Source organism: Pieris napi, chromosome 23 (genome assembly GCF_905475465.1).
Source record: "Pieris napi chromosome 23, ilPieNapi1.2, whole genome shotgun sequence".
NCBI lineage: Eukaryota > Metazoa > Arthropoda > Insecta > Lepidoptera > Pieridae > Pieris > Pieris napi.
In genome coordinates, this window is record NC_062256.1 from 1,241,199 (window position 1) to 1,266,437 (window position 25,239).

At 32.9% G+C, this 25,239-nt stretch overlaps 3 protein-coding genes across 5 annotated transcripts in view; 1 reads left to right on the forward strand and 2 right to left on the reverse strand.

Moving 5' to 3' along the window:
• Positions 1 to 1,819: 1,819 nt before the first annotated feature.
• LOC125061247 lies at positions 1,820 to 9,317 on the reverse strand. Its single transcript, XM_047666577.1, has 3 exons — positions 9,168 to 9,317; positions 2,936 to 5,339; positions 1,820 to 1,939 (listed from the first exon to the last, which is right to left on the reverse strand). Exon 2 carries the CDS (start codon positions 5,177 to 5,179, stop codon positions 2,936 to 2,938), a length of 2,244 nt encoding a protein of 747 aa, XP_047522533.1. The 5' UTR covers positions 5,180 to 5,339; positions 9,168 to 9,317; the 3' UTR covers positions 1,820 to 1,939.
• A 256-nt stretch (positions 9,318 to 9,573) lies between these two features.
• On the forward strand, positions 9,574 to 12,797 carry LOC125061250 (zinc finger protein 540-like). Its single transcript, XM_047666581.1, has one exon. It carries the CDS (start codon positions 9,713 to 9,715, stop codon positions 12,284 to 12,286), a length of 2,574 nt encoding a protein of 857 aa, XP_047522537.1. The 5' UTR covers positions 9,574 to 9,712; the 3' UTR covers positions 12,287 to 12,797.
• Positions 12,798 to 13,048: 251 nt separating this feature from the next.
• The window catches only part of LOC125061249 (nuclear pore complex protein Nup98-Nup96), a 71,074-nt gene continuing 58,883 nt past the window's right edge, over positions 13,049 to 25,239 (reverse strand). For all 3 annotated transcript variants that reach the window (XM_047666580.1, XM_047666579.1, XM_047666578.1), the window contains 8 exons: positions 24,556 to 24,677; positions 23,531 to 23,659; positions 21,134 to 21,281; positions 20,100 to 20,202; positions 18,787 to 18,908; positions 17,365 to 17,492; positions 15,503 to 15,650; positions 13,049 to 14,338 (listed from right to left, as the gene is read on the reverse strand). In XM_047666580.1, coding sequence (XP_047522536.1) covers positions 14,243 to 14,338; positions 15,503 to 15,650; positions 17,365 to 17,492; positions 18,787 to 18,908; positions 20,100 to 20,202; positions 21,134 to 21,281; positions 23,531 to 23,659; positions 24,556 to 24,677 — 996 coding nt within the window. In that variant the 3' untranslated portion in view covers positions 13,049 to 14,242. The remainder of the gene's footprint in view (positions 14,339 to 15,502; positions 15,651 to 17,364; positions 17,493 to 18,786; positions 18,909 to 20,099; positions 20,203 to 21,133; positions 21,282 to 23,530; positions 23,660 to 24,555; positions 24,678 to 25,239) is intronic.

The following is a 25,239-nucleotide window of genomic DNA, read 5'->3' on the forward strand; positions in this document are numbered from 1 at the left end:
GGGCAAAAGGTTCACCTGATGTGTTGATACTACCGCCCATGGACACTCAGAATGCGAGGGCGACTGCCTTTAAAGATTTGGTACGCTCCTTTCTTGAAGGACGAAGTCCTCCTAAGTCGAATTGGTTCGGAAATACTTCAGTAGGCAGCTGATTCCACATTGTGGTGGTACGCGGCAAAATCTGCCTTAAAAAGGCTTAAAAGGCAGTTGTGTAACGAGGGACCGAGGTGATATGGATGGAATTTCTTATTCTGCTTCGACGTCCGATGGTGAAACTCAGCTGCTTGCCAACAACTGTGAAACCTCTCCGTGGTAAATACGGTAGGAGATGCACAGAGATCCCACATCTCACCAAGGGATCGGTCGTCGACGATTCAAACCGCTCTTCGTTAAATACTTACGTACTGTGATGGAAAACATCTTGAGGAAAAGGTGTCAACTGTCAAGCACAGAAGTGTCAGGTTAGAAAAAACAAATGATGACAAAATAGATACTCTAAGGCCTAGTGCGTTTCTGTTGTGCGTACGTATGTGTTTGTGTGTAAAGTTTATATTGTACTAGTAGACTCGGCCAAGCGTTGCTGTGGCTAAGATTTTTGTTGTATTACATGGTAGTAAACTATTCAAGAGAAACGCAATCCATTATCCAACCCAATCCACGATGCTTTTTTGGTGGTTATGCCATTAAATTGTAGCTTATGTGAAACGTTGGTACTTTCAACACAGCGCCATCTGTTAGAATTGTGACTATCAAATAATAAACAAATATTTTGCAATAAAATAATATTGCGGGTATAAATTGAGATGTAAGCTATCCTATCTTTTAAGTTGAATCAAACTACACACGGTGTGCAAATTTGATTGATATCGGTTCGGTAGTTTAGGAGTCCATCGCGGACAAACAACGTGACACGTAATTTATATATATTAAGAAGATAACAACAGAAAACTCGACGTAGGCTATGATTACTTGGGTAATAAAAATCAACGAAGACAAAAATTTTCTATGTTAACTAAATTATTTCTGACTGTATCGTCAAATTTTTATAATATCGTAATTCTAAATGAATATAAGAACGTTTGGCAGAACGAACAATGTTTTTTATACTTTCGCCTATAAATATTTGAAAAGCGTCCGAAAGTAGAGGAATTTAAAAAAACCGTACCTCAGTAATTTGATAGCTATATTTATTCTAGCAGTAAAAAAAACAATTAACAAAGACGACTCTCGAGTTAAAATATTGAAACCAAGAACAACGCCATCTAGTGTTGTGGTAACAAGCGTTAACACTTACAAATTGTAATTTCGTGTTTACAGAAACATACACAACCTAGTTTAAGACGGTCAATAGATGGCGAGAATCATAATTTTAATTGAATCTGTTTATTTTATTCTAAGGTCGAAACTTTTTTGAAGAACCATCTAACGCGTTAGATATACCTACAGTAATTAGAATTACCCCTTTATCTATTATATATTTTTTAATGCTAAATTTATAACGATTTGTCAAGTACAAAATTTGCATACTTTTGCACCTGTTTCAATTGTGTTTTTATGAAATGAAACTAAATAACTTTATTCAATTTGTTTCTAGTTTTCGAATTGTTTAAAATATGGTTTTACGAAAATACTCTTACAATGCAATTTCCTATAATTACTTGGGGGATTGCTGTACTTCCTAATGTATTCAACTTTGATCAGTACAAAGTAATAAGTCATGGTTCAAAATGGTACAACCGCAATGGATGTTACGATCCAATACCAAGATGTGAATATATAATATATGGGTATATGGTATGTTAAAATAAAAGTCCATAGATAAATTATAAAATTATTATTTCATTATTAAAATCTTCATTTGTGTAAAACATAATATCCACCAATGTATAAAATGGTGTATGATTCATCGGGTACAGTAGTACATAACATACATACATATCTGAAACAAAGGAGAAGCGTGTTTAGTATAAAAATTTTAGAATCTGTTGACAACTAAAGGAAATATAGCTTGGTCACAAAGAAATTTTAGGCATAGATATTATTATTATTATATAAATTTTTAGGGATGCTGCCCTGTAAAATATAATGTCGAGAAAATTGCATAATATTAACTGAAACTATCTCTGAAATGTTGCAAAGTAAGATTTATGCAGGTTTTTCACTGCGGTGAAAAACCATTAATATACATATTTTAAAATTGTTATATTAAACATAAATTAACAAATAATACAAGCAAACATTTTTTTTGCTTGTCCGACTTTTATGGTCTGAAACTTGTAAGATTAGAAAATATAAGGATTTAAGAACGACTGAAAATTTACTCCTAATTCCTTCGAAATTTAAGCACTTATACTCTCATTTTTTATTCCGTAGAATTCTGACATTTCATAAATGTTGCTACTAAAAAAGTTCTCCACCGAAAAGGAGACAAGTTTGACCCATTTTAGCTACGTATTTTTTATGTTTTACATTTACTTACTCTAGTGACCTAATACAAAAATAGCACATATATTAATATCACAAACAATATATCGAATTAACTTTAATTACTTTATTTAATTCTTTAGCTGACATCACTGCCTACCCATTCTGTCTAGTAAAAATTAAAATGTTATCTTTACTTGTGCGTTTCTTACTGTTTGTGGTGAAAAGGGACGTAATTATCAGTCGCCATAAAACCACTTTTAATGTTGAGCACCGCACTTAATAAAATGGATACCTTAACTTACAAATAAAATGTTTGTATAGGGTCAGATGTTGACTCGTATTGAAATTGAAAAATGTTCCCGGCCAAAAAGGTTTGTATTCTCTGACATGTCAAAAAATGATAGCTGTCAGAATTCTACAGAATTAAAAATCAGAGTATAAGTCAAGAGACTACACCCTATTTCTTCAGAACTTTGTAACTATCTAAAATAGAAAATTCTCAACTTACTCATTCAATAGCAGACGTTTCCAAACTAACATAGCTGGCCCCCATATTCTCCTTGTGCCGAGGAGAGGCCACATGACGCTTAGCATTCTCTCCTTCATCAATATCACTAGCACAGACACCACACTTTAAGATTCCAAACACGTTATACACATATTTATTACGGGACAACATATTGATATTATGCTTTAATTCCAAATAAAATCTAAACACATTTTCTGAATTTAGTTTCTGCTTGAAATGCTCAGCGTACACCAGATGGTTAAGTAGAGAACGGATAGAATTTGAATTACTTCCACAAACAGTGCAGACAAACTGGGTTCCTTCAGTATGCAATATGTAGTTACCATTCATGTAAACACTAATTATATCACCTTTGTTTGATTTGGCTCTGTTCTCGGCAATGGCTGTTTGGTGATTTATGTCAGATAGTATATGTTTGACAGCATCACATGTATCAGGGAATGATTGATCACAGATTGCACACTTGTTGTTGTGTATCTCGTTGGCTTCAAGGAGTTTTAAGTCTTCCTCTGGGTATAAAGCAGAGCGAATGAGCTTCGAAATTGTCTCAATATGCATAGAGCTATCAAAGTGTTCAACAATGGCCGAGAATGATGGTAAAGCAACATATACAGGACAAATGGTGCAGACAAAGAAATTTCCAAAGCTTGCATAGTATTCTGCAGGCCTGCAGTGATTTTTGTAAAGCATAGCTAATTTGTGGGGTGCTGCATTTCTCAAATGTTTCTTTTGGCGTATATGATTAAACAGCACCTGCCGAGGACCTTTAAGTACCATTTCACAACATGAACAGTAGTTGGAGACCTTTCCCGATGGCTTGATAAAGTTTTCTATAACCACATGGTCTCGATTATGTAATGGTTTGCCAACACTGGCTAGGAATTTTGCCCAATCCAGACTTTTTGGACCCCACTCATCCTGCCCTGCCTCAGAATTGATTTTCCTCCTGTATATTTTATCAGAAAGTCTCCCAAGATGATTCTCATCTAAAATGTGTAAAACAACTTCATTAGAATCAATTGAAGTCTTGCAAAGGCCGCAATAGAATCCATTTCTATCTTGGTGTACGCTATGTTCATTCAAGAATTTTCTATTTATCTCCTTCATATTTTCAACGGTTGGTTCTTGGACACAAAACGGTATGTGTTTGTCACCTTGTAGAATACATGTCAGGTTGTGAATATGGGTGTCGCTAAATATATGATTTAAAACACTGTCATACCTAAATCTTAAGGTATAATACTCGCAAGCCATACAAAAAAATGCAAGTTTCCCTGTACGGTCGTCAACTAAAGTAAGTAATTTGTGATTGTCAAGCAATTTCACTATAAGATTCTCTATAGGCCCGTAGTAACGGTACTTCTTAGTAAGGTTCTTAAACGTTTTTTCAGGCACTTCGGTATCATCGTTTTCAAACGATTTATTCGCATCGGACGCGAAGTTTTGGTTAACATTATCCTTGATACTCATAATTATAGGCGCAACGGAACTAGTCTGTCCGGAGAAGTCAGTCATATTTATCTCCTGACACAACTTGTCATAGACACCTTGGTAAAATTTCACAGCAGCATCAATACTAGCTTCAGAATTGTCAGGAAGAAGTCTGACCAAGGATGCTTCAAGCTTTCCTGAGAACATTTTATCCAACCTTTCAGTAGGTTTAACCAGTTTCAATAAACTTTCGATGTTATGCGTTGGGGTTTCTCCGCACTCAAGAGCAGACAATCGCCTAGACATATTTGGCAGGATTACTGGCTCAGCGACATCAATACTCTCTCTTTTGAGTTTAGGCTGATGTACTTCCAAATTAAAGTGGCGTTGGAGCGACTCCATTAATGGTTCTTCATCATTTACTTCAATTTCAATGTTACAGTCAGCACAAATATGGACTGGCTTGGCATTTTCAACGCTTAATTCAGCTTTCAATAATTCAGGAACTTCGCTGACCGGTAAGCTGTTGAATCTCTGCCGCTGGAGACTGCTCTTCTTTTCCGTAGTGAAGATATACTCAACTTCAACGCCTTCACGAGACGTTAAGAATATCTTTCTGTGAGTGTCATCGAGATTTTTCAGATAACGCAGAATAATTTTATTTTCCTGCGTCTTAGGATCATGGATGACGTTACGGAAATGATTCGCCAGTCGCTTCACATCGTCGACTTTTCTAAATGAAAGTACCGTCAATTCGGATACCCCTCTTCTGATTTCTTCTATATCAGTCATGATTTATATTGCCAAAACCCTATGGAAATGGAAGAAAAGACGTATCTTGGATGGCCAAGATTTGAGTCAGATGGTGTGCCCGTACGGATGGATGTTGCGCTGTGCCGAGAAAGGTTGTTGTAATTTTTGACTGATTAGAGCTATCACCGCATATCAAGATCTGGAAAGAAAATATTGAATTTAGTATAAAATCAATTAAAGAACACCTGAACACCAACCCAAGAGACACACGCTTGCTTTTTGTTTTTATAAAAATAAATACCTTATTATTAAAGAAATGGGTCTTCTTTTTATGAAAAAAGATTTAGTTTTAATGTGTCGTACATAAACAATCATGTAAATACTTTATTAAGTAAACAAATTATCATTCTATTGCCATTGGAAGTGCCAAAAACTTACAGACACAGCGCACACTTATAACAACTCTTAGCTATACTCAAATACATACACACACCCATTCTCACATACTTAATGTACCAAAACTTGTGTTTGATTAGTTTAACACTAAACCTACTTTTTCTCAAAAAAACTGTTTAGACAAGTACAATGTACCACTGACTAATTGTTATCTAGTTACCCAAAACACAGGGACTCCCTGGTGTGGGGACTAGCTGTATATTAATTTTGTCAGTTTTTATTATTATTGTTTAAATTAAATAAAAATAACAACATATTAAATATATATATGTCACCGTAAAATTGTAAAAACCGTAAAATTGTAATCTATCTCGCGAGATTGTAAACTGTCGAATGATTGTGAACCTCAACGAACTGCTTACAAATTAACGTATTATTATTCGGTAGTTATATGAAATTGTTGGGAAGTAAAATTAATCTGTAATTGACCAAAGAAGTTTGAATGATAACTAAGTTAGTGTAGTACAATCTACCGAATAATAATACGTTAAATTGTAAAGGTCGATTTACATCAAACGAACATAGAGCTAGAGCTAGAACAAGAGCATTCTTTCGTAATCTTTTAGTGTAAACGAAAGCTAGAGGTATCGATTTACATCAAACGAACATAGATCTAGAGCTAGAACAAGAGCATTCTTTCGTAATCTTTTAGTGTAAACAAAAGCTAGATCGAATGTTCTTTGCTCATTCGTGTCAATTCTGTGGTTAGTATTGGTAGTGCTTCGTTATGTCTGACTCTGACAGCGATATCATTATTGCATGTGCTGCATTTATTATTTTGTCGCGAAAACTCAAAAATAAAAGAAGGAAGAGACGTTGGTGGGTTACAAATTTAATGCATCGAAGGACACTGGATAATGTAGGTGAAACAATGACGGATATGCGAAAACAAGAAGAAAGTGGACAATTCCAAAACTTTTGTAGAATGGCGCCGGAGGATTTTGATCATTTACTATCTCTGACCATCGAAAAAATTCGAAAATCAAGTACGAATTTTAGAGACTCGATTCCTGCATATGACAAACTAGCAGTGACTGCGATTTTTGGCAACTGGAGATTCCTATGGAAGCCTGATGTATTTTACTAAAATGTCTAAATCGACAATATGTAATGCTATATCTGAAGTATGTGCTGCAATAAATGAATAATACCAATCTAATAATTAAAATAATAATATAATAATAATCAATATAAAAAATAATAATAAAAATAATAAATAATAAAAATAATAATAATAATTTAATCGATAAGATACGTAAACAATCGCTAGAACACAAGAACGCTTTGAAAAGACCGCTCAGTGGCGCGAGCACGTCCGAACACGCTAGAACGCTCTAAGCAACTGTTCGCGCGCTCTTGCGCCGTTTACATCAAGCGAACGAGCATTCTTAGAATATTCTATAGAATCTTTGCGAACGCACTAAGAACAACGAAAGAATGCTCTACGCCTGTTTACACTAGAAGAATTTGATGTAGTGGGGATAGAATGAGCATTCGCTCGTTTGATGTAAATCGACCTTGAGCAGTACGCTGAGGTTCACAATCTTTCGACAGTTTATAATCGCGCGAGATAGATTACAATCTAACGGTGTTTACAATTTTACGTTAACATATATATGTCAAAATCACAAAATGGAGAGGCCTCCCAGGGAACAGACATCGGGGCAGACCAAAAATGAGGACGACATTGCCAAAGTGGCAGGCACAAACTGGCTAGAGAAAGCAAAGGATAGACAGGTTAGGAATGAGATGGAGGAGGCATATACCCGGATGGGGTCAAGGCTTCAATAACTTTTACTAACATAGTTTAAGAAATATACTAACTCAAAATAGGTTGCAAACAAAACAAATTGTAAGTCTCGAATAACTATGCTTTATTATTATTACATTATTATATATAAAATATATAATAACATATTATGTATTTCTATTGTATGTATTGACCGCTAACTAATGTTTTAATACAAATATGATCAATAACAAGTAAAGGTTACCATATCAATATCATAATAGTTATCTTCAAATCAATAGGCAAACACTTTAAGCATATTCCTGTTCAAAATATTGTCATGTCGTAGTTGAAATCTCGTCAGAACAGTTTTATGCTCTTAATAGTATTTTTTAATATTATGTTTAGGTAGATATCTTATTATTTGATAATGTAGTGAGTAGTCTTTGTTAATTAGTCTGTGTAATTTTCCAAGCACATATACATGATAATATGTCAATAAAAGTAATCATAAAATAATTTTGTGTTCAACTAAATCAGTTTTAACTACTTTTAATTATAAATGACTATTTATTTAACAAAAATTAATTTAATGAATGTGTTGTCAGTCGGATTAGTTGAAGTTAAATATATCATTCTATCATTTTATGAAAGAAATACAAAACAAATATTAAATTCACAACTTTACACAAAAATAACTAATTGTCATAAATATTTGATTCCATAATATTCAATACTATAATATTCTATGGTAGTAATTTATTATTATATATTCTACATTTTTAAAATCTAAAATATTCATTTCAAAACCTTTATTTAAATACATTCTTAAATTTGAGGGGAGAGTACAACAAATAAAAGATCATGAAAATCAGTCAAGCAATTCTCAAGTTAAAAGTGTTTGATTAAACGTCCTTTACAATAATTATACCTTTTTTCCAAAAGCAATAAAGTAGAATTGTAAAAACCTTCTTTATAAAGTATACCTTAACAAAGACAGCTACTAATAAATAAACATATAGATCATTTGTATTGAAATTTAAATCTATTATTTATAATATTTATAGAGTACTAGAATTACTGTATTAGTATTTTTTAAAGTAAAGTACCTAATATCAAAATAAAGATTATTGTTATACAGAATGGATAATAAATCACTAGTTGTTATATTGTGCTATACAGCATATGTAAGTATTCCAAACCAACCTACATTCTAACAAACATTTTTCCCTATTCCCAGTAATGTACTAATAACAATCTGTTCACAAGAAAAAACTCAGTCTCACATTACATTACTTTAATAAGAGGGTAAGTGGAAGAAATTAACAACTTCAATGAAGTCCTGACATGGGAAGGATAATTAATTTTGTAGTATTAATTTCTGATATCAATGAAATAGAATTAAAACAATCTTAATTTTAAATTATCCAATAATCTTTAATTTGAATAATTGTTAGTTGGTTATAATAATATTTAAGTTTCTTCTACACAAATATAGCTACTTTATACTAATAGTTTTAGATTTTTCCAGTATTTACATATAACATCTGAGATGTCATTAATATAAGAAATAGATAAACAATACGTCACAAATGCGCAATCTTGTTTGGTACCATAATATCATCCCTAAACCTTTATTATTAAGTTCCAGATATTGAATTTATGATAATTAAGTATACAACCGCATAATATATGGCGAGATTTTAAACAGGAGTCGTAATAAAAGAAAATATAAGAAATGTACGTTGAGGTTAGAATGATGTTGCATTTACCTGAGAAGTGGACACAGACTTTCTTTTAAATATTAATACGAATTACAGAATTAAAAGGACTAAATATTACCTGAAACTCTTGATTTTGCGCATGGCAGCGAGAACCGCCTATAAAAATTGTACGGGCATTTGGTGACAGCTTTGTGGTGACATGATAAAAAATTTCGATTCACGATTTGATAGGTCATCGGTAATAGATTTTTATTTCATAGACTAGATCTAGAAGAGGCAATAAAGTTCATAGAATATAATTCTAGACTATTAATAATTTAATATATTATGTAGAACTTACAAGACTATTAATCAAAAACAATTTTAAATAAAATTTAGAAGAGTGGACTTTTGGCTAGATATTTGTTTAGATTTTACGCTTTAGTTGATATTCTATTTTTTTTTCTATATCTAGTCTATGGTTTAACGTACGAAGTAAATATCTGTATACCAGGCCATAAACTCCAAAAAAAAAAAAAGTAATATCTGTAAGCGGTGGTCAGAAACAGGAAAAAAATATTTAAATCATAGGATTTAAATAATATTGTAAGATCACTTATCACATCACCAATTCTTAATATAAATTCATAGATTCTCTAAAGTTTACTTAAGACAAACTCAACTATGGAGGAATTAGATAATGAGAAAAGTGAAGTAGAGTTTGAGGATTCGGGTGATAACAAATCATCAATGGAAATATCTTATTTAGACTATAATGAATTGCAATATACAACTGAAGCTGATACAGTGTGTGATATGTGTTCTGCTGAATTTCTAGATGCCTCTGATTTGCAGACTCATTTGAGAGAAGTTCATTTCAAAGGTGAGCAGTCAAAATGTTATTGTACTTTCTGTTTGAAAATCTTCTCAGACGTTGAAGATTTCATGCTGCACATTCGTAACGAACATTTGCTACATTTAAAGTGGTGTGTCCACTGTTACCGACTCTTTCCTAATCTTGAAACAAAAATGGCCCATGAAAATAAACACAAGTATCGCCCAAAGCATTCTATATTCTGTTCTCAATGCAGTAAGTGTTTTGCTTATGATTTCGATATTTCTCAACATGAATACGAAGAACATGAAAACAGTGAGGGTGTTATGATTAATCATGGATTTTCTCTTTTATCTTCTCTGCTAAATATGAATGTCAAGTCATTTTTTGGAACACTACCAAAAAATTATATTTGTGTTTGTAAGACTCCATGCCAAAGCATGCACAGCTATATTGACCACCTTAAGAGGAGTTCATGTAAGTCATATACATGTGACTTATGCTGTAAAGTGTATTTCAAAAAAACACACCTTGTCAAACATGTAAATTTGCATACATCGAAAAAGAAGAATCATTCATATTGTTTAAAATGCAATAAACATTTTACCTTTAGAGCTTTAAGAGAGCATAAAAAAACTTGTTTCTTGATCAAATGTGTGGAGTGCAGTCTAGATTTTGACACTGTTCAAGAATTAGCTAATCACAAGAATCAAGCCCACAAAGAGACTGTAACTTTAGCACGCTGCAAACTATGTGATAGGCAATTTGTTGGTGATGTTACACTCACAAATCATGTTAGAAAAGTTCATCAACACAATTTACACCTCTATAAATATCTGTGTGTTCATTGTGACCGTGTTTTTAACCATCCTAAACTTTTATTTGGTCATTTCTTCTCAAGGCATAAAGAATTATCACCCTATAATTGTAAAATTTGTAACACTCAGTTTCGAATTCGTAAAAAATTTACTTTACATGTACGAACAGAGCACAAAAATGTGGGATTCGTAGAATTTGATGAGAAGTTCAATGTGTATTTTGTTGAGAAAAAGTCTGAGAACCCATTTATTCCTCAAAGCATTTATTATGAAAATTTGAAAGATGACACAAGTGAACAAATTGATGCTGGAATTAAAAAGAAGTCCTTAAACAGTGGAGCTAGACGGAAAATAATTACGTTACAAGAAATTCAGTCAAATTCTTCAGATTCCGATGCTCCATTATTAAAAATATGCAAGAAGAAAAAATCTTTAAAAAGGTGGAAGAAAAACAAGTTTATGTGTAAAGTGTGTAACAAGAATTGTTTCACATTGCAAAATTTTAGACATCATATGAATTTGCATGTGAAAATACAACCAATACAATGTATAAAATGTGATCAATCATTTAAATCAGAAAAGACTCTTAAAAGACATTTAAAAGAATATCATAAAAACTCAAAGTTGATAGAGACATTACAAAAAATTAAAGATAGAAAAAAAACAGTTGTTGCCTCAGAAAATCCGATTCAACCAATTCATGATTTCATGATAACCCTGAAAAAAGTTGAACCTGCACAATCACCACCAGCAAAATTACATATGGTTAAATCTAGCAAAAACTTGTCTGTTCAAAACTTCTTTGAAACATTTAAACCTGATCAGACCGAGAAGGTAAGAATTGAAAGTTCAGTGACAATGAAGCTGACTACAGAAAGAAAAAAAATGAATATTGTTCTTAGAAAATGTAACTTTGCACCTCTTACATTTGAAGGACTTAAATTGCCTCAAAAATTTGTTGGTACCGCTGAGGAACCACCAACGGTTACTATTAAAATTGTAGAAGGTGAAACACGACATGCAAATCTGAACTATGGAGAGCGAGTTTATAAGCAAGCAGATGTCTTGACTCTGGAAGCAGACCATGCTTATTGTGAAGAATACATTTACGATGATAATCAATCCACTGAGGATTTTGTTGGTGAAGACAAAACTAATATTCCAGAAGTAGCAGAAGAAATAATGTTATCTACTGAAGAATTTCAGCCTTTGCAACAGAAATTTACCATCCCAGATATGCCAGAAGCAATCAAATCATTTAGAATAGGAACATTACAAGCGGAAGCACCCTTCTACAAGATTATCAAACTAGAAGATATTGTTCAAACAGAACAAAAGCAAAAAACTCCAGAGAAGAAAGTTGTACAATTATCAGATGGAGTACAATTAGTAACGGTGAATCCATTAGCACATCTCATAAAGGAGGGAGACATACATAAAAAGAAACCTAATAAAAATTACTACAAACCTGTAGAAAGGGATATAAAAGAAGCAATAAAAAAAGCTATGGCGGTAAGAACTGTAAATAAACCCAGGAAAAAGGTTAAGTCAAAAGCAAGTGCAAAAGTTAATATACTAAAAAAAGTTACTCGTAAAGTAACTTGAAAAAATATTCAAAATCAAACTGTACTTTGCTTGCAAGTTTTCAATTTTGATATTTTTTGCATATCTATAGTTGTTATATGATTGTGTATCTGTAGTTATTATATGTATTGTAAATAGAAAAATTTTATTCATGTATAATCTAAATTTGTTAATAAATTCTATATTGTTTAAAATTTGTTGGTATGCAGTAGACAAAAGAATAGAAAAAATTAAACATTGTAGTCAAGTTGGAATATAATTTTTCCAACAGATATAGTAGAATCAAAAAATCCAAAATATTGTTTTTTCATTTTTGACTTCCTTGAGGGATAACTGTATTTTTTTCAAAATGTTATTTAAAGTATTTTTTTCGGACGTCTTTATTCTACTTAAGTTATTTTGTACACAATATTAGTAATACTTGTTTACCTAATTTTCTTTCCTGAAATAGATAGCAACAACCATGAAGATAGTTTTAGTTTAGATTGTATTTCTACCAAGTTTAAAAAAATAAAGTCTATTACTATTATAATATTTCTGTTTCACTGAGATTTCATTTGATATATTTTATTTGTATATGTAATGTATCCTAGTAATAATAGCATTACCTTGTTTTATGTTTCCTGAAGAAAACAATAGATTTTGCTTTGTTTCCCGGGGGTAAGAAGATAAATGCACAATTATCAACTACCATTACCAATTTTAAAGCAATGATTATTAATTCTTCTAGCTATTATGTTTTGCTAGAAGATAATCTTATGATAAGAAAAGTAAAAACTCAAATATTCCGAAAATATTTATTACAAATCAAAAATTATTCTTAACATAACAAACTCTAATCAGAAAACTTGCATATTACAATATAAAAATCCATACTTAATACCATTTTTTTAATTAAAAAATTGGGTGGAAATGTCAATGTTCATTAGACAAAACAGTGGAAGGTGCAGAAATGTGTCTGCCCTGATACAGGGCAAAGTAATTATACCTTATAGATATAAAACAGACACATACTTCTGCATATATTTATTCCCTAAGACTTGAATTCCATTTGGAGCTTTAAGCTCTGTACAATTGTCACAAGTTTAATGTTACAAGGCTGCGAAAAGCTATCTATACATTGAAAAAGTTTATTGATTTTATAATAACCATGCCCTAATCAAATTCCTTAGACTCTGAAAAAGTTATAGAATGAAATCCTCCGATGCACTGTAGTCGACACGGAAAAAACAGTCTCCATATAGTTGATGAAGTACCAATGTTGCATTTTGACTATTTAATTTGATAGAAATTAATTAAGAGAAATATCGAGTTTAAAAAGAATTGTTTGAATAAAAATGTGTATTTTTCAAGAAATTTAATTTATAAACTGATAATTTAAATGAAATTTAACTCTTATAAGTACATTTTTAGCTAATTTATATATCCAATTTAATTGGAAATGCTAATTTATATGCCTCAATAATAATCAACAGGATTGTAATAGTTGTCAAAAAAATGCTAAAGAAAATTTAGTTTGTATTCCGGCAACAAGTTTGTTATAAGACCATATCTGACATTAAAATTTTACTAATACCAAATCGTTTTAAATCCTACATTAGTTCTACAGCCTTTGTAAACATACTATAAACCACAATTAGTTAAATAATGTTTTTCTAAGTGATAAGGAAAAAACATTCAACTTGAATCTTACATGATATATGTACAATTATTTCTATTTTATTATTAAAACCTATTACAATTTACATAAATGCGTTAAAAGGAACGATTTAACCAATATTACGCATCGTTATTGACTATAAAAACGAATCGTTGTTCTAACGATTGTTTACCAGAATAAAATTCATTTGAACGCATTTTTACAATGATTATTTCCTACTAAATGTTAGGAAAAATTTAACATAAAAAAAAATTATGACAATTTTAATCACACAGAGATTTTTTTACATGCAATTTTTTTACTGGTAATTTTCTTTTCTAGCTACGTACAGCTGTTCTATGAGAAGAGAGGGGGGAGCTCTGAGTTGATTCCAAGCAGAATTCCGAAGCTTGGTCCGATAGATCCGATGTAATCTGAAATAACATACAATAACATATACATAAATGCGTTCAAGTATTACGTAACGAGTTTTACCTTTTGTAAAACGTTACGATGCGAGGCGGGGATTGAATTATGCGTTATTGTTAATATTATTTTCCGACTTACACCACATAATAGTAACTAAAGAGTCACTTGGTGGTCACGAAACGTTTTACTATACCCAAGAGTTACACAAAAAATATAACCAGAGATGGAAATACATAATATTTAACTACAAAAAGGTTCAAAAATTAAAGGAAACAAACTAAAATAAAATGTGAGCCGTCACGGGACGCCTGGCAGATGTGAAACATCGACATTATTTTTTAAAAGTAATATGAAAAGCGGAAAAGAACAGATTGTGATAGGAACTAAATATGTCATAATGATAAAATAAAATATTACGATTTTTTTCCAGATAACGTTGACTATTTATTGAATAAACATTTATTTTCATTCAATACAAAAATTTACGAATTTATTTCAAATCGTGAATACTTAATCCGTTTAATCAGTGACTTCGAAATACAAACACCGTACACACTACTGCATATAGACTGTATAATGTATATATATATACTATCATATAGCGTGGCGTCGCCACGCCAGAAATCGGTTTTACGTGCGGCTATAGATGTTGCACATCAATAAAAATAATTCAATACTAATTTGGCTGTGTTGTGTGATGGTGTAAAAGTGAGGTTAAGGTGGGGTATTTTAGCATTTAAAATTTACTTCGAAATATAATATTTTTAAAGGGGCAAGGGGCGACTTAAATTTGTATTACTTAAATTCGACGCATTTGCAACTGAGTCGTCGGGCAATAAATGTCACTGACAGTACCCGTTATCGATTAACTATCTGCGCACGCGCTCTGACTCCTGATTGGTTCTTACGAGTAAGGGTTGTTTTTCTATAAACAACAATTTCAAACTCAAAATATCTTTATAAAAAAGTATACTTATGAACGTCAAAAAAAAAAGTTAAATTAATTGTAAATTTACATTTACTACCAGTTCGCAAGTCAAGGGCGTAGAGCGGGCAAGAAGAACCTGCAAGAAACTTTCCGCCACTCTTTTTAATCGCTAAGTTTTGAGTCATACAAAATGTTTGAACTGGAGCTTGGGAGTGAATCTATGTCTTGTAAATGGCAATACCTTATAGTGCGCATGCGCAGCGCAATCTGGCGGCAAGTCCAAGTCCTGCAGCAGGGCAGCGAGATGCGCGGAAACGTGTCCCCCGGCCAGCGCCAGTTGCACCAGCCTCGCACCCATTTCTGCTCGAGCGGCCAACGCTCGGGGTGATCTATTTATATTAAAAAGTTTATTTATTAACACTTTGTTGCATTAGGGAGCGTTCAAGTATTACGTAACGAATTTGGGGGGGGGGGGGTCCTTTTGTAAAACGTTACGATGCGGGGCGGGAATTAAGTTACGCGTTATTGTTAATATTTTTTTCGACTTGCACCACAATAGTAACTAAACAGTCACTAGGTGGTCACGAAACGTTTTACTGTACTTGGGTACTGAAAATTTTACGATAAGTTACATGGGGGGGGGGGGGTCAATAATCTCCAAAAATTGCGTTACGTAATACTTGAACGCTCCCTTACATATTTGGTATATATACAGATAACATACATTAAGGAGGCAACTGGCGGCCTCATCGCTAATAAGCGATCTCTGCCAGGCAACCGTAGTAAGGAAAAAGATATATTAATAACTCAATTAAAAAATAAAATGACAGGTAACATTTAAGACACAATTATAAAACCAAAATGAAAAACGTGTGTGTACTTATGTATACGCGTTAGAAGTTATACTTCTTTGGGGATAAAAAAACGTTTGTAGAAAAACGACACTAACAATAGAAAAAACTAAAACGTTGACTATAGCTAACTTCAGGGTGTCGGTTTTATGTGTATGTTTTTACGGTGTGCGCGCATCGTAAAAATTTACTCTTATCATTTTTCCCTAACGCGCCAAAACAAGTATAACTTCAAAAAAACTAAAAGCTTTTAAAAGTCATGAATGATTCTAATAATTTAATAAATTAATTTTTACTTAAATTTAATAAAAAAAACTAGGGGCGGTACCTTTTAGGTCTCGTAATTTCTACATACATTTCTAATTTTTTTTAAATAGGCATGTAGATGATCACTACATGATCATTTTGTATCCTCATGATACTTTCTTTCACCTTCCTCTTACTGACCCGGTCGCAAAAAAAACTGACCATAGCTATATCGTCATAGTCTAAGAATAGTGACGGATCTGACAAATAGTAAACTTTACAGGGCAGCCATTTCAAAATAATATAATCATGTTAGTTTTTTGTCACAAGTTTTTTAATTCATATTCTGTAATTATGAAAATTGTCGTACAAGCAAACAATACTTTCTTTTGAAAAAAAATTAAAAAAAAAAATACACAGTTTTCTAGAAAAATCAATGAGCGTCTATCAAATCCGTCACTATACCGACTGATTAATTTGAAATTTAAAACACAGAGTTTTTATTTTAAGGAAGCGTTCAAGTATTACGTAACGCAATTTTTGGAGATTATTGCCCCCCCCCCCCCCATGTAACGCGCCGTAACTTTTTCAGTACCCAAGTACAGTACTGTTCCCAAGTCTAGTAAACGTTTCGTGACCACCTAGTGCCTCTTTAGTTACTATTATGTGGTGTAAGTCGAAAATAATATTAACAATAACGCGTAATTCAATCCCCGCCCCGCATCGTAACGTTTTACAAAAGGACCCCCCTCCCCCAAAATTCGTTACGTAAAACTTGAACGCTCCCTAATGTAGATGTAATATTTAGGCAATGTAGTATTCAAATACGATAAAAAGTGGATTTTAGATTTTTTTCAAATCCGACATTGTCTACGATCATGACGATATGTCAGGCACAGAAGGCCGATTCGTTTTCTTGCCTCAGAAAACTTACATCTAGAAATCTGTGGCAAAGACAAGTTGTTGTAAAGCCCCTTTATTAATTGACATAAATTATAGAACTTACTTGCTCTTAAATAGGGTAAGCGCTCTGCAAGCGGCTGCCAATCGGGGCGTAAGGGCCTCCAACCGACACGCGACACTCGACCTATCTTCCGCCTCTTGCCCTTCCGCGGCCGACACCAACCCTCGTATCTGTCAATATTAGAGTCCATTAAATAAAATATAAATCTTCTTCTATTCTGTCCTTATTTATAATAATTAAATAAGTTTCTTCCAGACAATCCCGAAAGAAGCTTAAACCCACAACTAATATTAAATACAACGCAAAAAAAAATACTATGTTACTAGTTGTTAGGTATTCATAAAAAATATCTCTTTTCATCGTAATGAAACTTAGCAGAAAGAGATGAAAGAGTACTTTAGGTGACTAATTAATAACTTTTTTATTTTTATTTTATCAAATCTGTAATATTGATGTTTTCTATAAAGGGAGCGTTCAAGTATTACGTCACACAATTTTTGGAGATTATTGACACCCCCCCATGTAACGCGCCGTAACGTTTTTCTGTACCCAATAGTAAAACGTTTCGTGACCATCTAGTGACTCTATACGTAAAAGTTACCATTATGCGGTGTAAAGTATTGGAAAGTTTAAAATAATATTAACAATAACGCGTAATTCAATCCCCGCCCCGCATCGTAACGTTTTACAAAAGGCCCCCCAAATTCGTTACGTAATACTTTTTTTTTTTAATTTCTTTATTATACAAAAAAAAAAAAATATAATACAATAATAATAGTTACATTTGAAAACCGCTGTGGTTTGTATTAATGTAACCATAGCAGTCTTGTTTAGGAGCGCGACAAATGCATATAAATGTAGTTTTTTAATTTGCTGTTTATGTTGGTTGGCGTTAGGCAATCTAATATATTATTTGGTAGACCATTTATTAGCCGCGGTAGCAAATACCTCAACGTTCTCTCGCCGTATACGTTGTTGGCTCTGGATGTACAGAGCCGAACTCAACTTGAACGCTCCCAAAACTGTAGTACATCAATTTGCTCTATTGTAAAATTTACCACATCATACGAAGTTAAGCGATTTTTAATGGAATATTTTCCACATTTTGTTGTTGAGCAATTTTGGCCTAGTGGCTTCAGCGTGCGACTCATCCCAGAGGTCGTGGGTTCGAGCCGCGGTTGTGCACCAATTGACTTTCATCTACATGCACAATTAAATTCTCTCGAACGGTGAAGGAAAACAGAGTAAAAAAACCGACATGTCTTAGACCAATAAAGTCTACCGTTTGTGTCAGGCACAGGAGGCTGATCACCTACTTGTCTATTAGATTGACAAATGATCATGGAACAGATGAGGCCCAGACCTAAAAGGCTGTAGCGTCACTGATTTATTTTATTTATTAATTCAATGCAAGCAAACAAATTTCCTCCTTATGTGAATGAAACTTAAATAAATATAAAATACCTCGTCACAAACATAGATGTAATGGTACAGAGCCTCTCCGCCACTTTCCCATCCACTGACTTCGTTGCGACGCGCGGCTTCGCTCAACTTCTCTATTATCGGCTGGACGCTTTTCACTTTATCTGGAAAATATCAAAATAAACTAAAATATACGATATGTTATTTAAATGTTAGAAATATCCATTTCGTGTTGAATAAATTCATGACAAATTCTGAATATACTAATTTTCACATTTTAGTGGTGTCAAACCGTGATTCGATATATATTTATTTTTTAGAATATGGGGCAAACGGGCATGAGTCGCGCCTGATATTAATTAATATGGCCGCCTACATTCACATTCAGGGCTCGCAAGTGCGTTGCCAGCCTTTCAAGAACTGGTAAGGTCTTTTATTGAAGGACCCTAAGTCAAATTGGTTCGGGAATACTTCAGTGGGCAGCTGAGATTATCCAATTTATATGACCGCGAAAAACATTTGTCCCCATATTATATATTTAATAAATGTTGTAACGCGACTCGCGTTGGAGTAAACAACACTACGACCAAGATGCGTACACGCAACGCACACGTACGTGTGCGAGTACGTTAACCCTCCGGGTCGTCTGCTCGTGGATTTTCAGTAGCTTTCCTTGCCAGATGCCCCGCGTCGTGAAGTTAAACCTTTGGTTAAAACATAAGGGCTGCGATGCGCCACGTCCTCCCTAAGGTTCTTTATTATTACTATATTACTATAATGCAATCAATAATATATCAAGAAGAACAATAAATTACTTTCTTAAGAACATTGGGTTTAATTCTCGACAGTCCCTTACATGCTTTATTTATCCGTAATAATCTAGAATATATATCGTTTTAATAACTATAATAATATATTTATTTTATGACAAAAAATTTATTTATGACAGAATTCATATATCGCTAGTCCCCATGTGTTGTGGGTAACTAGAAAACAATTATTCAGTGGTACATGGTACATGTTTGAAAAAATTTAAAAAATAATAATAATAAATTTAGTGTTACAAATTAAGAATGAGTGAATGAGTGAGTGTGTGAATGGGTGCGTATGGGCATGTATTTGAGAGTGTAGCTTAAAGTTGTTATGATGTGTGTGTGTGTCTGTGTTAGTTTTTGAAACCTCAAAGTCATACCAAGATATGTAGTAATGCCTCCGTAGATTCGAAATCCAATCCAGTTTGTATCTGGATAGTTTTACGATCTCTGAATCCATAGATTTGGAAATTTTATTATAAAGGAAGGGGCCCCTAAATGCAATCTCTTAATGAATGTTAAGTGTTTTGTAAATAAACTCACCGGATAACACAACTTCGGGCAGCAATTGTTCAACGAGTACAGAATGCGCCGCATTCCACGCGCCTGCGCCGACCAGGCATTCTGCTTCTAATTGGGGACGGTGCTGGAAATATATTTTTTAATTAGAGTTTTTCCAATAATAATCGATAAAATAGGCTTTACCCAAGCAATACATAAATTTAATAGGCTTTATTTTAATCCTTGTGTGTGAGATTTAAGCTACACAACTAATATTATATAATTTTTTTACATATGAAAATGTCTTCAGACATTTTAAATAACCTTTACATAATTTACAACACAATTGATGTTTATATGGCAACATTTAACTTTTTAATAATCTGTCAACTAAAACAAGCTTGACAGTAATCTTGATATCTTATATTAAAAAATTAAAAGTATGAAGCAGGTACATATTATTTATTAATTCCACATAATATTAAATATATTTCAAACTTTACATCGCAACCACAAAAACTGGTCTCACTTGTTCCGCGCGTACGCGTGCGTGCACGTAACCTGGAACAGTGCGTGCGCCTTGTGACTTATTGTTGGATGCCCGTATACTTCTTTATATATTACTAGCTGATCCGGCAAACGTCGTTTTGCCATTTTTATCATTCATAATAAAAAATAGGAGTTGATCGTAGAGGGGTGAAAATTAGGGGTTGTATGTATTTTTTAATGCTGTATCGTAAAAAAATAATTTTTTTTTATCTAAAAATTTAAAAAAAAATAGGGCTGGACTACCCTTAACATTTAGGGGGATGAAAAATAGATGTTGTCCGATTCTCAGTTATACCCGATATGCACACAAAATTTCATGAGAATCGGTCAAGCCGTTTCGGAGGAGTTTAACCACAAACACCGCGACACGAGAATTTTATATATTAGATTTTGTAATCGTTAAAACATTCAATCAATTAATTAATTTAAAATTGGTGGTTATATCACTTACCTCATAAATAATCATGTTTATACAAATAATATAATAGATTTTGAAGTAAATATGTTTCTGAATACAGTTTACGAACCTCATATTTCGCCCTATGAGCCCTAGCGAGCAGCAAACACTTCTGTGGGACTCCCAACTTCTCAACAAACTCAAGGCGAGCCTTCACTGAGGAATCAGCCTCCGCTGGTGCGTGGCGGCCTATTAGCTCTTGGATGAGATGAGCACGACTGGAATATAAATCATTTTTTAGTAACGATTTGTTTATAGACTTATTTCACAAATAAATTGTAGATAAAACCCCCAAAAACAAGGGTTATATTAGTATTGTGTGTCTGTGGCATTGTAGCTCCTAAACGTATGGACCGTTTATGTCGTTTTAAGGTTAGAATCATGATCATAATAATTTACGAATATCTTTTCAGTTTTTAATATGTTTAGCGTATGCGAGATGCTCTCAGCCACATCACCACCAAGGGTAATGAATATACTATGATAAATGTACTTATACTCTGATTTTCAATTCCGTAGAATTGTGATAGCTATCATTTTTTGACATGTCAGAGATGGCAAACCTTTTCGGCCGGGCACATTTTTCAATTTCAATACGAGTCTGATCAAGTCAATTCATACATTTTGTTTGTTTGTGAATGTATATATTTTGTTAAGTGCGATGCTCACATTAAAAGTGGTTTAACGGCCAGTGATAATTACGTCCCTTTCCATCACAAACAGTAAAAAACGCACAAGTATAGATAACATTTTTTTTTAAAGTTTACTAAACCTAGAATAACTAGGCAGTGATGCCAGCTAAAGAATAAAATAAAGTAATTAAAGTTAATTCGATATATTGTTCGTGATATTGAAATATTAGTTATTTTTGTATTAGGTCACTTGAGTAAGTAAATTTTAAGATTTACCTTTTTGTAGGTAAAATAAATAAAATAAAAATAAAATAAAATAAAATAGCCTTTATTGCTGAACTTATTTTTACAGTAATTTTTTCTTACAAATACGTTTATAACTTTTAACAGTTTCTTTTCTTTTCATAAATCCGGTATCGGTAAACGGTCGTTTCTACATTTCAGCTTGTCTTTCGACATAGGCCTCCTCTAAAGATTTCCACTCTGTTCTATTTTTCGCTATGCGCGTCCATATTGGGCCCGCCACTTTTTTGATGTCGTCCTCCCATCTTCTAGTCTGTCTGCCTCTGTTTCTTTTACTATCTCGTGGTTGCCATTCTGTTATTATTCTCGTCCATTTCTCCTTCTTCTCTCTTATCATATGTCCAGCCCACCTCCACTTTAAGCACCTGTATGTTGTGTATGCATTCTTAAATTTTGTTTTGTTTTTGATACATTTTAGTTTAACTCGGTCTTTTCTTTTAATTCCTATTGTGCTTCTCTCCATTCCATTCTGACAAACTTTTATTTTCCTTGCTTGTTCTTCTGTCAATGCCCATGTTTGGCACCCATATAGTAAGCATGGTAAGATACACATATTGTATATTCTCCTCTTGTTCCTCATAGACATATCCTGGTTCTTCATGACTTCACTGAGTGACCAATATCTCTTCCAAGTATTAGTTATTCTTCTTTCTATTTCTTTTTGCATACATTCCTCAGTAGATATTAACTGTCCCAAATACACATACTCCTTTACATACTCTATTTCTTCATCATTTACTGTTATGGACTCTGTTTGTGAGGAGTTAGACATTACTTTTGTTTTCGTTAAGTTCATTGACAGGCCTGCCTTCTTACTTTCTTCCGCTAACTGTTGCAACATTTCCTTTAGGGTTTTCGGGTTTTCCGAAAATAAGATTAGGTCGTCTGCAAAGCGTAGGTGACTCAGATTTTCGCCATTTATATTTAGTCCTTTATTCGTCCAATCCAGATTTCTGAATATCATTTCCAGAACTGCTGCAAATATTTTTGGTGAAATTGGGTCTCCCTGGCGTACACCTCTCTCAACCGGAAATTCTTCGCCTATAGATTCTAGTTTTACTTGTGCGGTGCTTTTTGTGTATACGTTTTTCAGTATCCGTATGTATTTTGCATGTGCGCCTTGATCTTTTAATGCGTCCCAGATAAATCTATGTTCAAGTGTGTCGAATGCTTTGTTGAAATCCACGAACCCTATGTAGTAAATTTTGTTATATTCTTTAAATTTCTGGAGTATTTGTCTAAGGGCGTGTATGTGGTCTATTGTTGAAAAATGTCTACGGAATCCAGCTTGTTCTTTGGGTTGATTTTGTAGGTAAAACATATAAAATACGTAGCATTTTATTTTATTGCCCTCAAATGGGTCAAATTTGTCCCCTTTTCAGTGGAGAACTTTTTTAGTAGCAACACTTATGAAATGTCAAAATTCTACGGAATTAAAAATCAGAGTATAGAAAAGATTAATGAATAGCAAAAGGTTTTCTGTTAATTTTATAAAAATAACTTAATTGTATAATAAATCCATTATTACATACATTTTATCATCTGGATGGTAGAAAAGCGCCTGGACGGCCAAATGCCACTCGCCATAACCCTCCAGCTCTTCTGCCAATCCCACGATCGACTTAATTGTCGGCTGGCCGAACCAACAACCCAGGAGAAAGCTGGAAAAATTAATAAATAGATAAAGGGGTATAGTATGCCCGTTGCCGTCTCAAATAAATTTTAAAACGTAATATTTAAATATTAATTTTGATTTATATTTTTAATGTTTTATTTATTTACGAGTTCTTAATTATACAAGAAAATATGACATCACAAATTTTACACACACACACTTCAATTATAACTCGCCATATGTAATGTCCGAGATGATTCCATATTTTTATTATTATTTGTTATTTAATTATAATGAATTGGAATTAGAAAAAAAAATATGAAAGCGTTATTTTTATATATTAGCGTATAATTAATCGATATTAGCTTTATAAGCCTTTCAATAAACAGCCTAGCCTCTTAACTAAACAGCGCCGTTGTTTCTATAGTTGTACTGATTAATATAACTTATTTTTATGTATAATTATTATATTTATATATTTGGCTATAATTATTATATTATTACTAGCTGACCTGGCAATTGTCGTTTTGCCATGAATGTATTTATGTTAATGTATGTTATTACCTGGAAGCATTTTTTTTAATCTATAAAAATCTACTATTATAATAAATAGGGGTTGATCGTAGAGGGGTGTCAATTAAGGGTTGTATGTATTTTTGTATGCTGTATCATAAATAATAATAATAAGTTTTGTCTAAAAAATAAAAATACAAATTTAGGGGTGGGACCACCCTTATCATTTAGGGGGATGAAAAATAGATGTTGTTTGATTCTCAGACTTACAGAATATGCATAAAAATTCATAAGAATCGGTCGAGCCGTTTCGGAGCAGTATGGGAACGAACATTGTGACACAAGAATTTTATATATTAGATTAGTTGAGCAACTTCGTAAAATGATGAATTTTACTATTCGACCACAACATAATAAAGTCTGTCTTACCTCAGGCTGTGGTCAATAGGATGAGGCGTGTACGCAGCAGGATGGAAACACGGCCGTGTGTTGAACGCACGCGCACGTATCAACTCGTAACGAAGGTCAAGTATCCGACGCGACGTGCCATTCTGTAATACAAAAATTCGATATATCTAAATAAGTTAAGTGGTTAAATGGTAAGTAATTATGTTTTTAATCATATATTTTTACAGCAACTTTGGGAGCGTTCAAGTATTACGTAACGAATTTGTGGGGGGGGGGGGGGGCTTTTGTAAAACGTTACGATGCGGGGCGGGGATTTAATTACGCGTAATTGTTAATATTATTTTCGATTTTCCAGTACTTTACACCACATAATGGTAACTTTTAGGTATAAAGAGTCACTTGGTGGTCACGAAACGTTTGGTCACCAGGAGAAAAGGATAAATTGCAGTAAATCTGCTTACGTAATACTTGAACGGGACCTGTTTAAAAAAAAAGTTATATTATAAGTTTTTAAAATACTCTGATATTAGTAACTTAAAATAATAATAAAAATAAAAAAGGGCGCGTGTACTTATGTACGCGCGTAAAATGTTATACTTCTTTGGCATTATTAAAAATAGTTTTTGATTGCATGCAAATAATTAATTACAATTAAATAATCAAAGAGTCAAAAAGTCAATAAAGTTCGGTTTACATTTGAAAAAT